The sequence below is a fragment of the Bidens hawaiensis genome, unplaced genomic scaffold (assembly GCF_021521415.1).
Source record: "Bidens hawaiensis isolate Kalapana, Puna unplaced genomic scaffold, B.hawaiensis_p1.1 tig00040766_1, whole genome shotgun sequence".
In the NCBI taxonomy this organism is placed as follows: Eukaryota; Viridiplantae; Streptophyta; class Magnoliopsida; order Asterales; family Asteraceae; genus Bidens; species Bidens hawaiensis.
In genome coordinates, this window is record NW_027497218.1 from 81,695 (window position 1) to 99,598 (window position 17,904).

Here is a 17,904-nt window from a genome sequence, read left to right on the forward strand (position 1 = left end):
CATTGCAGGGTTCCATGGCACGTTGAAGGTAATAATAATATAATTTCAAAAAATGTGTTTCAGTTTATAAACAGAAAATACTTTCAAAAATGATAGTATCAAATAATATGTTGTCGGTGGAAAACTATTGTTGGAGCTTAACCGTCCTTTACGGCCCGGTGGTTATTTTGTTTGGTCTGCTACCCCGGTTTACCAAAAGGAGGGTGAAGATTTGGAAATATGGGAAGGTAAAGCATTCTGTAATTAGATTATAATTATGAATTATTTATTATTAATTCACATCTGACATGTGAGATGATGATGTGCAGTTATGTCTAAATTGACAAATGCTGTGTTGGGAGCTTATGGTGATTTATAAAGATAAACTGAATGAAGTAGGTGCAGCAATATACAGAAAGCCAACTTCTAACGAATGTTATGAAAACCGACAACAAAATGATCCGCCTATATGTCAAAGCAACAACGATCCATATGCAATCTGGTAAAATTCTTATTTTTTTTAAATAATGAATATTCTGTTAAAGAACACGTTGGCAAGATTTATGATACAATATGAATGTAGAACTCATGGCATGCATGCATAAGGTCCCGGTACACTGAACTTTACTCAATCTACCCATTTGATATTTTGTCTTAGCACAGTGCAAATCCTTACAGTTATTTTGACAAAATCAGCTTGAAGGTTATAGCTAAACGCTCAAACAAATTGTAATCCAATCAAAACAAACAAAAGCAACATATTATTTTACACATCGATGGTGAGTTTACACAATTTTAAATAGAACATCATAAGAACACCGGTTGCTGCACATTGCAAAACTACAAGTACAACACAATTTTAGATACCTCTCTCTCTCTCTCTCTCTCCACTTCTCACTACAACAATCGTGTGGATTTTCGGACGGTTTTTACTCTCTTTTTCTTCTCTTCTTCATGCAACAATCCACCTCACTCACGAAGGATGGTTTGGCATATGTGGAGATGCTCTTTGTGTGTGGGGGTGTAGGTATCTAAAAAAAGTACCCATATCTAAAGTTTGTGAATTTGCGCCCGCCAACTGTTCGACGAAATGCCTCAAAAACAGAATCTGGTCAAGAACATAGCTCGGTTTCAACCATTTCGCATGTGATTCTTTGGGGTGTTTTTCCCCAATTGGGTTCCTTGACTTTATTGGTCATAGAACCCCAAAGTTGTTTTTTTTCTTCTATGGTTCGTTGATTTTCTTGGTCATCTAATCGGAGTTTGATTTTTGGGGTTTTGAGGTCCGAGTGGGATTAGTGGTTTTCGGGGTGTTTTGTTAGGAGGAGGTGGTATGACTGGGGCTATTGATGAGGGTGTTTGGCCGTGTCCATTTAGAGGTTTTCACTGTTGCCCGGATGGATCACCGGGGTCCAAGGGGGTGCGATTGGTCGCGCATATTAAGCGACTCCATTTTTCATCGGATGACAAGAAAGAGACCTTGCGGGAGGCTATTTCCACGGATTTGGACTTGTTTTTTTCTGTTAGTGAGGCTCTAAAGGTCTCACGCTAATGGGTGTGTATGGAGCTACATGCTTTCAGCCGGGGGTGCCATCATGATGGCGGGACAGTCTGGTTCAAGTGGGACGCAGGAGATGTGGAAGAGTTTATAGTAGGGATTGCTAAGCCGCATGTCAAGAGGGAAGCTGTCGTGGCGGGAAGGGTGGGGGTGGATGTAGCCCTCCTTGACCGTGTATTCGCTCTCCCTATCACGACTGTTAAAAGCATTCCTCATAGTTGTCGTATGGCTTTTTCCCAAGCCTTAGGGGCTGCTCTGGGTAATGTGGCGGCTATGCCGGAGTCTGTTGAGGAGTGGGTGAAACTTTTGTTGTTACCGCGTTGCACCTTACGGGTTTTCAGACCGTCTACTCGGCAGGAGGCCTGGTAATAGGAAGTCTCTGCAATGCCATAGTATTCAGCGGGCGCTGGCAGCCTGGGGTGATAGTGACGGTTTCCTTGACCTTATATTATCGTTTTTTGACCAACCCTTAGGGGGTGCTTCGGGGAGTGATACGTTCGTCCCCTAGTCTGCAGTTCCGGGTTGTGCGCTAACGTTAAACAATGTTTACGGAAAGTTGCGGATGGGCATTTCACTGCCGCTGTTAAAGTTTTATGCTCTTCAGGGGTGGCCCCTTTCGGTAAGGATACTTTAGACGCGTTGGTGTCTAAGCATCCCATCCTACTCCCTCCGAGTATGCCTGTTTCCTTTCTTTCCGATCCCCCTTGTTGTGGACGTTGATTGTGTGCTCGGTTGCATTAAATCTTTCCCTAAAGGGACTTCGTGTGGGCGGGACGGATTGAGAGCCTAACACATTTTAGATGCGCTGTGTGGAGAGGGGTCTCCTATTGCGGATAGTTTGCTCAAGGCTATTTCTGTGGTTGTTAATTTATTTTTGGGGGGAAGGTGCCCTAGTGTGTTGGCAGAGTTTGTTGCGTCTGCCCCCCTTACGCCATTGCTTAAACTGGACAATGGGATTAGACCTATTTCTGTAGGGGCCATTTGGAGGAGATTGGTATCTAAGGTGGCTATGAGGGGTGTCGGGAAGGAGATTGCTAAATACCTCTGTGACTTTCAATTTGGGGTGGGAGTCCCTAGTGGGGCAGAGGTCGTGCTTCATAGCGCAAACAGGTTTTTAAATCAGTTTCACTCGGATGTGTCATCGGCTATGCTTACCGTTGATTTCTTTAATGCCTTCAACTTAGTTGATAGGACATCCCTTCTACATGAGGTACGTAGTCGATGTCCTTCTATTTCCTTATGGGTAGATTTTTTATATGGGCAATCGGCTAGGTTATATGTGGGGGATGCTTACATTAGGTCCACCACTGGGGTTCAGCAGGGGGAACCTCTTGGGCCTCTTCTCTTTGCCTTAGTTTTGCATCCATTTGTTCACCGAATCAGAGATCGTTGCAAGCTTCTTTTCCATGCTTGGTACTTGGATGATGGTACGATTATCGGGGACACTAAAGAGGTGGCTAATGCATTAGATATTATCAGGGCCGAGGGCCCTCGGTTGGGTCTTGAATTAAACGTTAAGAAAACAGAATTATTTTGGCCAACGTGCAATGGGGAAAAGGTGCGGGAGGGGTTGTTCCCTTGCGGGATTGGAAGGCCAGTGCTTGGTGTGAAACTCCTTGGTGGCACTGTAAGTCGGGATGCGGGGTTTATCAGTAGTTTGGCTGTGAAAAGGGCATCTAGTGCTATGGAATTGATGAGTCATCTCCCAAGGCTTCGAGACCCTCAATGCGAGCTTCTTTTGCTTTGCTCATGTATGGGGGTCGCAAAGCTATTGTTTGGCTTAAGAACGTGCCAACCTATGTACGTGGAGGAAGCTGTTTCTATTTTTGATAATGACCTTCGAGGGGCGATTGAGGACATTGTGGTTTGTCGGGGGCCGTTCTTCGGGGATTTCCAATGGAGGTTGGCATCTCTTCCGACCCGTTTTGGGGGGTTGGGTTTATGTTCGGCCAGGGATGTATCTACATATGCTTTTGTGGCTTCGAGAGCACAATCATGGAGTTTGCAGGACCACATTCTTCGGGGATGTAGTATTGATGGGTTGGACACTGATTACGGGTGTGTGATGGATCGTTTACGTACTTCACTTCCCGATTTTAATCTTAGCGGGTTCTCTAATAAGGACACCGCCCCCCTAAAGCCCAACATGCTTTGGCGAGTGCCTTATTTAGTGGAATCGTCCAGAGTTTAGAATCGAAGTTTGATCTATCTTCTCACCAAAAAGCGGTGTTTGAATGCCTTCGAGCTCCTCGGGCCCAGGATTTTCTAACGGTCATCCCTATTGAAGGATTAGGCCAACACATGTTGGGGTTGGAGTACCGGGCTATCCTTAAGTACCGGTTAATGATCCCTATGTTTCCGATTGATGAGCCTTGCCCAGTTTTCCGCAAAGTCTGTTTGGATTCCTTTGGAGACCATGCGGTGCATTGCAAAGAATTACCCGGTTTTAAATATAGGCATGATTTGGTTAGGGATGTCCAGTGCGATATTCTTAAATGGGCAGGGATTTCTGCAAAAAAGGAGGCCCCAGTTAACTTTCTTACAGATCCGCTCGAAGGGAGGTCCACGTTATGACCAGCTGATATTCTTGTGTTTGGGTGGGCAGGGGAGAAACATGCTTGTGTGGACCTTACAGGAGTGTCTCCTCTTATCGGGCTCAGGGACCGCGGATTTGTTGTGGGCAGGCTGCGTTGAAGGCCGAATCGGGCAAAGTTGCCAAACACGAGAAAGCCTGTTTAGAAAATCAACATGTGTTTCTCCCTTTTGCTTTTGATACATTTGGGTTTCTAGCCCCGGAGGCCGTGAATTTTCTAAACAGGGTTCAGCGTGTCGTTCATGGTACTTTGTCTTCTCCTACGACCCAAAGCTTTGTTTTTAGTAGAATTGGTTTTGCTATTTAAAGGGGGGTTGCGGTGCAGCTTGTTGCCCGTTTGCCTGCCACTTTATTGTAATCGTTTTGATTTTAATGATAAATGAGCGTGTTAATTATAAAAAAAAAAAAAAAAAACTCAAATCATTCATCTTTCCTAATTCATTGTTTATTCAACAACATCCAAGGCGAATGAAACAAATAACCAAAACCGAAGCAAAGTAAACCTTATTATCCACCAATTAACCACAAGTAAAGCCAAATTGACTAAAATTATATATATATATATATATATATATATATATTATTATTATTATTATTTATTTTAGGCTATTCTTAATATAAATGAAAAGGTTGGATTAATGATACTTATTTTTATTTTTAATTTAGGTGTTACTTACTAGATACGCAAAATTATCAATTAGTATAACTATCGTGTTGGGCTGATAACAATCTAGACATTCAACAGTCAGCAATGGAATTTAATTGTAAAGTTAATTGGGAAGCGTTTTCGTATTACTGGTGCATGGAAACAGGTGGCCATTTATATCTAAATCCAGTATTGCATAATCGAAATCGATTATATGAATGGTTAGGATTTACAATTTGTTTGTCAAAATTTTTTGATCTGTCAAAATTAAATACGATTGGTGATACTAAAACCACTTTGTTTTTACTTACGTAGATTTTTTTAACAGTTGTTTATTTAATCTTTAACTCATTGATAATTTTTCTCAAACTTAATATAAATTTAATGTTAGTGTCATAGGATACGCCTTTTTTATTTTCAAGTTTCAACACTTGAAATTAGTTGTTAATTAAATACCCTTCATTTACATGTTTAATGGTAAAACCCAATTTTTGTTCGGATATTTCAGTTTAGGTTTTTCAGAGGTAGATTATGAAGAATTTATACATTAGTAATGGTTGTTTTTGAACTTGTCCTTGTCATACAGATTCAATTAAATTGCAGAACTATATAGAAGGATATCATGAGTTGTCTTTCAAACTCAACCCTATTTCTCAACAATTGCAATGTGGGATGCTGATTTCTTCATCAATGTAGACGATTATGCTTGGGTTACTCTCGGTTAGCATATATTATAATAAATTGTTATTTAGTTTAAATGATCATATGTTTGAAAAAAAACTATTTAAGTTGAAAAAACGGTCACATGTTCGAAAGTTACAAAAGTCAAGTTTAAGTATCTTTACTTGGAGATTGTTAGGCTTTTAACTCATTTTTGATTTCTTCAATTTATTTAGTAAGCTTAAAAATGTGCCTAACTGTTAAGACCGTATTTTCTGTTAAGCTTTAGTTATAACAAATTTGATCTATGCATTTGAAAACCTATTAAACCTTTTTTTTTCTTTTTCCATTTTTCATAATTTGTAATTTATTCTAAACTATAATAATCTTTATATCTATTCATTAAAAATCAAAATATTTAAACTATTTCATATTATTTAACTTGTTTATAATATTTATTTTATCCAACCCGTGTTCACACGGGTTTCCAACCTAGTGTAATATAGATAATATAGATTATTAGACAACATCTAGAGACGAAACAAAAAATGAGCAAACAACTAAACATGTGTCATCTAATTCATTAAAGAGTTTTAACTTAGGTATATCCAAACACAAGGTCCGCCTCAGAAGGTTCTTCCGTCCACCGTCATCCATACGTCAGCATTCCCCAAACACGACTCAAACAAGACCCTTTTCATCTCCGTTGGACAACACATCGCCAAAACGTACTGATTCTTTTCTTAACCTCTAAGAGCATTCTCATCCCACCACTCTTTTTATGTGAGGGGTGTTTTTATAATTTAGTGAGTGATTTAGAGTGTTGTGAGTGAATAGTTTTTATATTTTAGAGAAAGTAGTGATTTTTCTGTATATTTGAAAAGTTACTGTTCACCCCTATAATTTTTTAATATATTTTGAAAGTGATTGTGAGTGAAGGAAAGAGAAAAGGTAATGATAAAAGGTATAAAAGGTATTATTTAATTAAAATGGAGAGAGAAAATACAGTGAATTTTAGAGTAATTTTTGGTTTAGGGATATGGGGTGGAATGAGAATGCTCTAACCCCATATTATAATATTTCACTGTCTGTTATTTAAATGCTTTGATTTTCAGTTTCAGCCACATTTGAATTTGAATTTGATCTACCATTCCTAGCGTATCAAATGGAAATGATGTCCGGAGTTCCGTCAATGCTGTTAACTCTGGTCAACGGTGAAGAGTTGACCGTACACATCCCCGGAATGGAGAAGACGGAGACTGATGACGGTCCGTGCGTGATGTTACAGATGCCGGGTTTACGAGCACCAAAAGGCGAATATCAGGCGGTTGCTCATAAGACAGTTGTTGAAGATGATGATCTGCTCATGTACTTTAAAACGAGTAAAGAAACCTACCTCGCGGGTGTCAAATTACCCGAGAATGACGTCCCGGTTGGTAGAATGAATGGGTTGATTTCCAAGGGAATGTTGAAGTTAACCTTTCCATATCTGAAAAACCCTGATTTTGTTCACACACCCGTTAAAATCGCTCGCCCTACGCCTTATTGTGGTAATTACTGTCCCAATACAGTATCTTAGTTTGAACCGGCAAACGGGTCAGTTTGGGGTCTTGTTAGAACGGGTTTGGATCAGAACGGATTTTGGGTAACAACGGGTTGGTTTAAGAAACTGTTTTTCTGAAATTACTGTACATTTTAGCTCTGCTTATGGTTTTCTGCACTGCTTATGCGTGCGCAAGCGTAAATTACATGCAGAGGGGTGCAAACGAGCCGATGGTCGATCTTGGCTCGTTTCAAACTTTTTTTCCAAACCTCGAGCTCGGCTTGTGAGTCCTTTTTCAAGCTCGGGCTTGTTCATTAATTGTTATGTACTAATTATTAATCTATATACATTTACAGTTATATTTGTAGTTTTGAGAAATAATTTAAACGGACATAGGCTCGAGCTCATGTGCAGTACCTTAAATAAGCCAAGCCTCGGCTCGAGCTTGATTGTGAAGTGTGAAGTTAATACGTAAAAGTCCAAAGGAGTTAAAATTTAAAAATAAGCACGTGAAGGTTCAACGAGCCTGAACGAACTTCAATTCTTCACATACAATGCTCAAGCTCAGCTCGTTTCGAGCTTTTAATCGATCGGTCTCGAGTGGTTTGTGAGCTGCTCGGCTCATTTGCACTCCTATTAAGTATCTTATGATCTGTTAAAATTGAAATTTTGTAGTTATATACTTATATTGTGAATTGCTACTTTCAGAAGCGTTTGATCGATCAGTTTTAGGAAGGAGACTGTGTGAAATAATAGCCTACTCGGGTGTGAAGAGTAAGTCGTTCACTGCGTATAAGAAGGTTAAGCATATACATAAAAGGGAATCTGCCGGCGGTGGAGAAAAGTGTGGTAAATAAGGAAGGTTTATGTGTATCGTTGAACATGCCTGGGTTCGAGTTAGAGGATGTGGAGTTGTGTTTTGAATATGATACTTTGATCATTGAAGGAAAACGAGAAAATGAGCACTATATCGCGGGGATACGTGTGCTAGAGGGTTTTAAGAGGGAGAATGATATGATCAAGAGAGAGATGCAAGATGGACTGTTTAAGGCAACTCTTCCTCATGTTGATGTTAACAGGCGCGCATTCAAGGCTTATCGATAGATAACTTTTGCTTATGGTTGCTAACTATATATATATATATGCTAATGTTAGTTTTAAATCTAGAAACAATGAATCAGTTATGACTTAACTAGCTTGTAAGAAGTTACATCCAAGTGACCTTAATTCATCTTGTGAGTTGTGAGGCTTATCAGGGTCCTGGTCTTTTGTGTACCAAGTTTTGTGTACTAACTAATGGATGTATATATATATAAGAAGTGGGTTACTATTTTGATCACTATTGTAACATTTCTCATCCTTTAGTTAATTGGGCTGATTTGACTTTTTGAGGTCAACTTACCAACTCCTTTCTCTCTATCTTATCCATCCAACAACTCTCCACTTACCATTTTTAGCAAACAACTCAAACCCTAACAAGATTGAGATCTAGCCCGGTTGTAGGTGAATCCGCTAGCCTACGACTAAGATTGATCAAAAATCAAGTTGTTAGATCCGTTAAAGGAACGTACAATTGGTATCAGAGCTTTTGGCTCTACTAGTTATGGTTTTTGGGTCGCAACATTGGATTTTGGTCTTGTTTTTGTGTTTGATGGGTGTGTTTAAGTGTACTTCAGGTTATTTAAGGTGTTTGAAGCTTCTTTACCGCAAAAAGGGTTGTTTGTGTGAAGATTAGTGTTAAACGGCGTCGTGCGAGATTTTGTTTTTCAGGTACTCAATCGCAATCGCATTTGGAGGACAATCGCAATCGCCATTGAAACACAAATCGTAGTTGCATTTGTGTGACAATCCCAATCGCATTTGTATTCCAAATAGCAATCGTATTTGGTTCCAAATCACGACCGTGAATTAAACAAATCGTGAAATAAAATAAATCGCACGGTCATTCGATTGCCTGACCAAACTCAAACCAATTACTCTAAAACACAACGTTGTACGGGTTTATCAGTCACATAGTGAATTAAAACAAATCGTTTCAACCAAGAATAGTATGCCCTTTTTGGGTCCCAAGGAAAATCAAAACCAACTGTTTGTCTCCATAGATAGGAATACACTGGTTTTGACGAACTATTCAAAAATTTTCTACTTCTTCCAAATGTTACAATCCTATGCCTTTTTTTTTCTTTTTTCAAAAAACTAATACTCAAGAAGATCTGTGATCACAACCTTCAATTTTAAATTGAACCTTGGCTGTTCTCATCACTATTCCTCTAGTTTCCCACAATTAGCTAATCGAAACTGATTCAACATCGAAGGTACTGTTTTGAAATTGATAATGAACGACTACTTTTCAATTCCCTCATGTTCGAACATCCCTTTCAATCGTTTCTGATGGACAAATGATTTCATTTTTAAATAACCGATCACTGATGCCGAATTTGGACACCAGCCCTCTCTTGAAATACTTGATTAACAATATGATTACAAATCTTGTCATTACATTCATCTGTTTGACATCGTTTCCATATATATACAAACCAAACCAGTGCCTTCCCAAGTAATACAACGTTTGGAAATAATACACGATCATTAATTACAAATAGACTCTTCCTAGTTACAAGATACTATTTTAACCCTAAACATACTTTACACTCATGGCACTTATACCGCTATACTATTGCTCCCAGCTGTATAACTGACCAGAAGATTGACCTCCAAAAAGTGACACCTGAAAGCAGTTACAATGAAAGTAAATTCACTTACTAAATTTCTAGAGATAAATACTACTCGACACATACCTTATACATAGATAATCAATAAAACAGATTATGTATTCTTCTTAGTTACTGCCTCCCTTGTCAAGCAGCTTGTGTATTCTTTAAATTCCAAAAAACATTTTACCAATAGCCTTTTTCTTGTCTGAAATGGCTTCATCATGTGCCTTAGGTATCAACTCTTTCATTATCTTTGCTAATGTCATTATATCTGTTATAACATCAGAGTTGAATATCAGTAGCTATTGTGACAGACAATCTGTTGTTCAATCCCAAATCAGTTCCTGGCTTGGGCTAGTATCGCGATTGATATGGCCCACGAAGCCCCAAAAGCTGTAATGAAGGCTTGTGTTCGTAGCACACTCTGTGCCATGTTTTATGGGTACCATATATATATATGAGACTCATCTACAGTAAGCAAGCTGCCAGGTCAAGTGGAACTAGCAAGCCAGAGCTCTCAGGCTCACACTCACGTAGCGTGCTCCCTTGTGGTTGTGGAGCATGCATCCAAAAGAGAAACCTGAAAGCTGTCACAATGAAAGTATATTCAGTTACTAAATTTCTTGAGGTATAGCATTTAGTAATTGCCAATAAAGAATATTTATTGCCCCTATCTCTGGGTCATATTATTTACTCAAAAGAAGGTCCAAAGAGTAATGTTTTTGTTTCTCAATCAGAGGGTATAAATACATGTATGACTAGGGAGTTATTATTACTTCCTAGAAGTTACAAATGTCAAATATTTATGAGCTCCTCCAACTTTTAAGTACCAAGATAAAGATATCTTGATTTTACAAAGTTCAATTTTTGAATTCCATCTTATACGATGAAAAGAAATGTTTGATATTCAAAAAGTTCAGAAAGAATACGAATATTTTGGTTTTACCTCATAGACACATGTACCTACTATGACCAAACAACATGCTATGATCACGTATGTTGTGAGCAAGCCTTCAACACAAAAATCAATCATTCAGTGCATGAATTAAAATTTTCAACGCTACTTGGAAATATGCATAAATAAAGATCAGAGCGATAACTAAAGAACAAAGATGAAAACAATGTACACACTCTGAATCCGATATCTTATCGTCCGCTCGAGCTTGAAAAACTACTCACGATCCAAGCTCAAGCTTTAATTAAAAATGAAGCTTGAAACGAGCCCAACACTCTGTTCACCACTCATTCGTTCAAGCAATTACTTTCTTTTTCCCTTTTATGGAAGGAGGCCGATACAACGTGCTATTTAACCATTGTAATGTTTGGGAAGATTTTCAAAGAAATGCAAGCTTCAAATCATGTTGAAACTTTACAATATTCATCAAAAGAAGCAAAAAAATAGGGTAAATTAAAAAGAAAGCAAATTTGGGCGGTATTTTCGGTTTGATGAGAAGAAAGCCAAATATCATGTCTGAATCTAGAAAAACTCATCTCAAAGGCATAATGAAATCGTTTCTGAAATGGGATCTCAAATTGGGATCTAAATCTGAGGCCTCTTCCCATCAACCCTGGTGGTACAGTTTCAAAATCTTGATGAAAGACCTCACTCCCACCCGTTACCGCTTCTGCCTTCTTGTAAACGTATCAGATTATAGAAAAATCTAGTAAAAGCCAGATATATGTTTCTCGGACACCTCAGGAGTTTCACTCACGATCTGCTTCGAGAATGGACCCCATTTGCGGCCAACGCCATCTACAATAGAACAAAATTTAAATCTTAACCAAGTCCTATTTTTGAATCAACACCATCTGCGATAGAATGATATCTTGATTTTACCTTATAGAGCCAGCTATGAACAATCAACATGTTATGATCAACGCATAGCCATCAACTCACAAATAAATCGTTCAAAAACATGAATTAAACTTATTTAGAAATATGCATACGAAACGTTTAGATTGATAATTAAAGAACAAACACCGAACACATACACTGAAGCAGATCTCAGCGAACAAAGAAGTGAGTGCATTAGAGCACCGATCATGACAGTCAAATGATTTTCCAAATGAACACATACACTGATCTCAGCATCCATAATTTATATATGCAGGGTAAACACTAACCCAACGGAATTTTATGTTTGAAACTAATACAAAATTAGAAGTGGGACTATAATTTGTTTGGGCTTTTGTCGAGTCAACAGGAGTGTCTATAAAATGAATAATACTGTTTATCATTTAAAAAAAAAAATAAAACACTATCAATTTTGCTATTATAGATAATTTAATTTATTTCCAACAATTATAGAAAATCTAGTAAAAGCCAGATATTTAGATATATAACAAGCACTCGTAAACGAAAAATCTATGACACGCCAACACTGACCCCAAAAGAAACTCACGGTGTATAATGTGGGATCAACTGATCATACTAAATATGTGAAGCAATCAAGTAGAAAATTTGAACGTGGTGCAAAAATTTTAGGAAGTAAAAGAACATAATAAATGCGCATTAACTTTTAAACAGGCTATGGAGCCGAATCATGAGTGTGCGAATAGTGAAGGAGCCATCCCACAAAGAATAGTAAAACTCATTTAGTTGTGTGAGATTGCTGACCTAAAACAAATCGTTGTCCACCTTAAATGGCAATGAGGTATTATCAAACTTGATGCATAATACGAGTCTTCGAGAACCTGCCAGGAAGCGCTACCAGGTCTTTGGTTCGTCAAAAAGAACTGCCAATCGGGTAATGCATGTTAAGCATCCTAATTAAGAGCATGAGATCCTTTTAACGGTTATATTAACGATCAATATAGTTGTTAATTTATAAAAATATCATAATAAACTCTATAAATACCAACACGTTTCAAATTATTTCACCAATTTGAAACATTTTTGCCTACCAATATTTAAATATTTCCAATCACAAGATTACACTATAGGTCCAGATCTAGATCTATATCCTCTTGAAATGTAAAACAGAAAAACAAACAAAAGATAGAAAATGTATAGTCAAATGAACGTTTACATTAATAACTGGTTGACTGGAATTACCGAAAGAGTATACATCTACCATTTAATCCCCATCGCACCAAAGGTGAGCTCCCGTTTTATAGGTGATTTCACTGAGAACACAGACTTAAACCGATCTCCTGTCAATTTGCTAAAAGCTTCTGATAAAATTTTAAGGGCTCCTATACCAATAACATTACTTTCCTCATGTGTAGCGGTATTATCCAGCCCTAGGACTCATACCAGGGGGTTGACCATCGACTATTTTCTTTCGGGAGAGTGTAGTGGTATTATCCAGCCCTAGGACTCCATGCCAGTCGGGTTGACCATCGACTACCAAGCAATGTAAACAGATCTTGTGCTTGTTGGGCAAGTATCTTTGCCTCAACATAGTCTTCATTTTCAAATTTGATCTCTGCTGTTTCCTTCAACTGAAATTGAATATGTAAAAGTCATTAGAAATCACATACTACATAAATGAAAGAATAAAAAATGGGGAGGTACCCAAACGGAAATAATATCTCTGGCGAGGTACCCAAACGCTTTCCGTTTTCCGTCACCATCGATTTCGATCAAAAAAGATTTAAACACCAAGAAAGCAAACCTGTCTTCATCTTCACTCCATCGGTGTCTAATGGAAGCCTTTCCAGCATTCTTCCTCTTCCTCTCACTTGCTGTTTCGTCATTTCCCAGCACTGGTGGCGGCTGAGTGATCTGCGTTTGATGCATATCATTTGGCATGAAAGGACTTGAAGCATATAAACCAATCTGATCATTGAAACAATTATATGTTGTAGCATTTTGATATGCATTGAATGGATGATATAATTCAGTAGGATTTGCGAGAAACGGATTTGGTGTGGGGGTGGATGGTGGTGGTGATGAACGGTGGGTGGTGGTGGTGGTGAACGGTGGTGGTGGTAGAAGGCGATCGGTGGGTGGTGGCGGTGGTAGAATCTCGTCAGACGAGATTTCAAAGTCTCTTTTTTCTAAAATTTGAAAATATGAACGGAAAAGATAGGAAACATAAAAAAAAGTCTCTCAAGACGGTTTTTTGAGAAAAAAAGTTTAGTAAAAATATAAACTTTTACTCCAAAATTTCAAAATAAAAATAATTTGGACTATTCCGTCATTATTATCCCAAATCTGGTCTCCTCCCTAACTTTCTTTAGAAATTTGGTCGCCCCTGCATTATTATTTTTTCTCAATGCATCTGGAAAGTCCAAATTCTAAAAAATTTTCAGTAAAAAAGGACTATTTTAAGGACTCTCTCTAAAAGGGGCTATTTTAGGAATTTTCCCATAAAAAATGTATACTTTCGTATAGATATACAGTGATACAGAACCAAAGTCTTAGAATTTATCGTTTTATGTAGTGTTACAAAAAGAACAATATAACATAAAATATCACAAACAATGTAACCTTAATTGGTTGAATAAGGCATGTGCAAAAGCAAAAACCGAATTAAGCCAGTAAATTACACAAACATGAAATGACCGTTCCCTTAAATTTAGCCAAAGAAACGATTAAACACAAACAACTAAACGACGAGTTATAGAAAATTATCAACCACAAAAAAATTCAGATTTATTTCCCTCTTGCCTACTAAAAAGTGATAAATGTTTATGAGAGAACTGATAAAAAAGAAAAAAAAATGAAAACCTTCAGATCAACACTCGATCTATTAGTAAACAAGAATACGGATGGATATTTCGATTTTACCTGATGAAAAGTTTGCTTCTTCTATGAACAATCAACATGTTATGATCAACATATGCTGTGCGCAGCCATCTACAAACAAAAACAATCGTCAGAAAAAAATATGCATAAAAAGAGATGAGACCAACAACTAAAGAACAGAGACAAAAAGTGCTTACAACACTGAATCCGATGTTTCTCCCTTCTGGAAAAGTGACAGAACTAAAGAACCGATCATGGTAGACGGCGGCCGTCATAATCCTCCAAATGAACCTAGCCAAACATTCCTATATATACATGTTGGCAATGAACGTATGCTAAACCCTAACCCTATGGAATTTAATGTGTGAAATTAAAATAATACAAAATTTAAAATTGGACTATTACAATTGGGCTTTTGTCCAGTCAACTGTCCAAATTAAATTATATTGATCAAATAAAACACATCAACCTTCAAAAAAATTAAATAAATAAAACATATCAATTTTGCAATTACATATCATTTACTTATTTTTAACATAATAAGAAAAAAATAATAAACTTGTCCGCATTGCGTTGTTGCATTGTTTGTGTAATTTGTAAAACAATATCTAGTAAAAGTTGGATACGTGTACATACTCAGATCTAAGATAAAATCTATGATAACTGCAGCATTGACCCCAAATAACACTCATATTGTATATGTTCCCATCGCGGGGTCAACTTGTCACACTTATAAATTTGCATGACGCAGTCGATAAATGAAATTCCATAGATTCCTTTTAGGTAGTGAGTTGCTATGCGATCAAAGAGAAAATTTAGATGTAGGGAAAATTTTAAAGAAATGTACAAATTTAAATGGCTTGATATGCCATCATCCTTAACCATATATCGGGAAATTTCTCAAAAATTTGAAAAAGTGATAGGATATAGCAAAGTGATAGGATGTAGTGAAGGGGTAATTCGGTTGGGTCAAAGTTCACTGGCTTTAGACAATACATCAGTTGACTTCATTAGTCGAAAGATGATAATACTGCAGAATAGGTATAAGGAATGGTCTGTTGATGCTGCTGACTAAATCTGTCTGGGTTGTAAAAACCAAGATAGAACAGGTTACTGCTGCAAAGGGCAAAATCAGAAACTTTCTACTGAATTTTGTGGAGAATGTGATCCAAATGTCAAACTGTTTATTCTTAGAAGCTTGGTGCTAGTCTAGTTCTTATCTTTAAATGATCACGATTAGGGAACAATCTAGTTTGTGATCTGCTGATGCTGCTATGGATCAATGCCAAAATATTACAGGGTAGCGGTTCGGGTTGACAACAGGGGCATTTAGTGAATATTTGATTGCGGCAGATTCCGTTTCGTGCAAAGGGTATTTCGGTCACTATTGGGAATTTCCCGTATATATATCAGATTTTTATTGGGAATTCAGATCAAACCTGATAAGATTATAGCAAGATAACAGTTTATTATTTTTGCGGGTCATGTTTTGGGTCAAATTCAAGATCAGATAAAGGGGCACTTAAGGAATTTTTGGAGATTGGTGATCTGTTTGACCAGGGAAAGTCAAATTTGGTCAAGTCTTCACCATTGTTTGATCGAGTTCAAAGCCCGTTGTTACTATATTATTTGATCGATAAGCTTATTTTTTAAGGCGATAATTTTTAAGCGAATTAAATTCAATGAAGAATCATATTGCTTAAGTGTCCGAAATCAACACAGTACCTAATCGATCGCACTCTCCGCTTCTTGAGCAGCACCTCCTTCTCTTCCCCTTAATTGATCGATTATAACACAGATAATTCCCTTTTCGATTATGGACCTGGCTCTGATACTACTGTTGGTTTGAGAATGACAAGAAAAAAGGATTGATAAACGAACTTGATTAACAATATGATTACAAAGATTGTCGCTTACATCCATATGTTTGGCATCGTTTCCCTATATGTATAAACCAAAACGCTACCTTCCCAAGCAATATGACATTTGGAAGTAATACATTGATCCTTAATTGCAAATAGACCCTTCCTAATTACAATATATATACTATTTTAACCCTAAATTTACTTTACACTAATGACACTTATACCCCTATACTAATACAAATAATATTAAAGTTTAGTTTAGCATCAACACTATAACTGTATAACTGACCAGAAGACTGACCTCCAAAAAGAGAAACCTGAAAGCCGTCACAATGAAAGTATATACAGTTTCTAAATTTCTTAGTGATTGCCAAAAAAGAATATTTATTGCCCTTATCGCTGGCTCATATTATTTAATGTATGCTGTGAGAAAGCCTTCAATGTTAGGCCCTATTTTGTAACATAGTCTTTTGTATTATCACGCTCTGTTCACGATGTATTTTGTATGCTTTTGTTTTGTTTATGTATGTTTGGGCCCGTGGTCATGTATGTTGAGCCCATTCGGCCGGTGATAATAGAATGCTAGCATGGCACATGCACATACAACAACTTTCTCAACAACTGTTTATGATGAATCTATAGTGATTGTGAAACTGTTTATGATGAATCTATTATTGAAAATTGTGTTAATGCAAAAGAGTCGGTTGATGTGATTATCAAGTTATAAGGCTGAGGATAATTCAAGTACAAATAATAATGGTTTTGAAAAAGAAAAAGCAAGACCTATGTGTAAACATGTTCCATTAAGTAAAAGATCGTTTTCTCAAACAACCAATCATTTAAGAAATCCTCAGTCATAGAACTTTTCTGATAACAACTACTATGGACATCATCAACAAAATTTTGTTGATTCATATTACTCAAACACTTTTTGATGATCATGGTCATAGATAAATGGGTTCCATAGTCATGTTCCTTTCCAATGATCACCTTTCTCACCGTATCAACCATATTATAGTTCTGATGATTATTCTATTGTCTGTAAAAGAAAATGTTGTTATGTGTGTGGTAACCCATCTCACCTTGCAAGACATTGTAAGAACTGGCATAGACAGCAAAGGGATTTGAAAACACAGTTTAATCAATACCGGTCTAGACGTGCACAAAAAAACCGGTTCCGGAACCTAACTGGTGGAACCGAATCGGAACCGGTTCCAGTTCCAACCCGGTTGGAACAATACCCGGTTTGGGTATTTTTGTACCCGAAAATCGTACCCGGTTCTCCTATTTGTATGTCAGTACCAGTTCCAACCCGGTTCCTACCCGGTTCTTAATTGGAACCGGTTCGGTTCGTACCCGGAAAAACCGGTTCCGACGGGTTTTTTTTGAAGGGTCAAACAAAAGTCAAACTAGCCGTTGGAACCGGTTCCAACGGTAATATAGCCGTTGGAACCGGTTTTTTAGACACCAATTAGCCGTTGGAACCGGTTCCAACGGTAATATAGCCGTTGGAACCGGTTTTTGAGACAATAGATCCGTTGGAACCGGTTCCAACGGTAATATAGCCGTTGGAACCGGTTTTTGATGCCCAAACCTATATATAACTTGTTTCCATTAAAAACTAACTATTACAAACCTATATATAACTTGTTT

At 37.5% G+C, this 17,904-nt stretch overlaps 1 protein-coding gene across 1 annotated transcript; it reads left to right on the top strand.

Moving 5' to 3' along the window:
• Positions 1-1,540: 1,540 nt before the first annotated feature.
• On the top strand, positions 1,541-4,111 carry LOC143592430 (uncharacterized). Its single transcript, XM_077072347.1, has 4 exons — positions 1,541-1,902; positions 2,423-3,095; positions 3,348-3,595; positions 3,709-4,111. Exons 1-4 carry the CDS (start codon positions 1,541-1,543, stop codon positions 4,109-4,111), a joined length of 1,686 nt encoding a protein of 561 aa, XP_076928462.1.
• Positions 4,112-17,904: the final 13,793 nt, after the last annotated feature.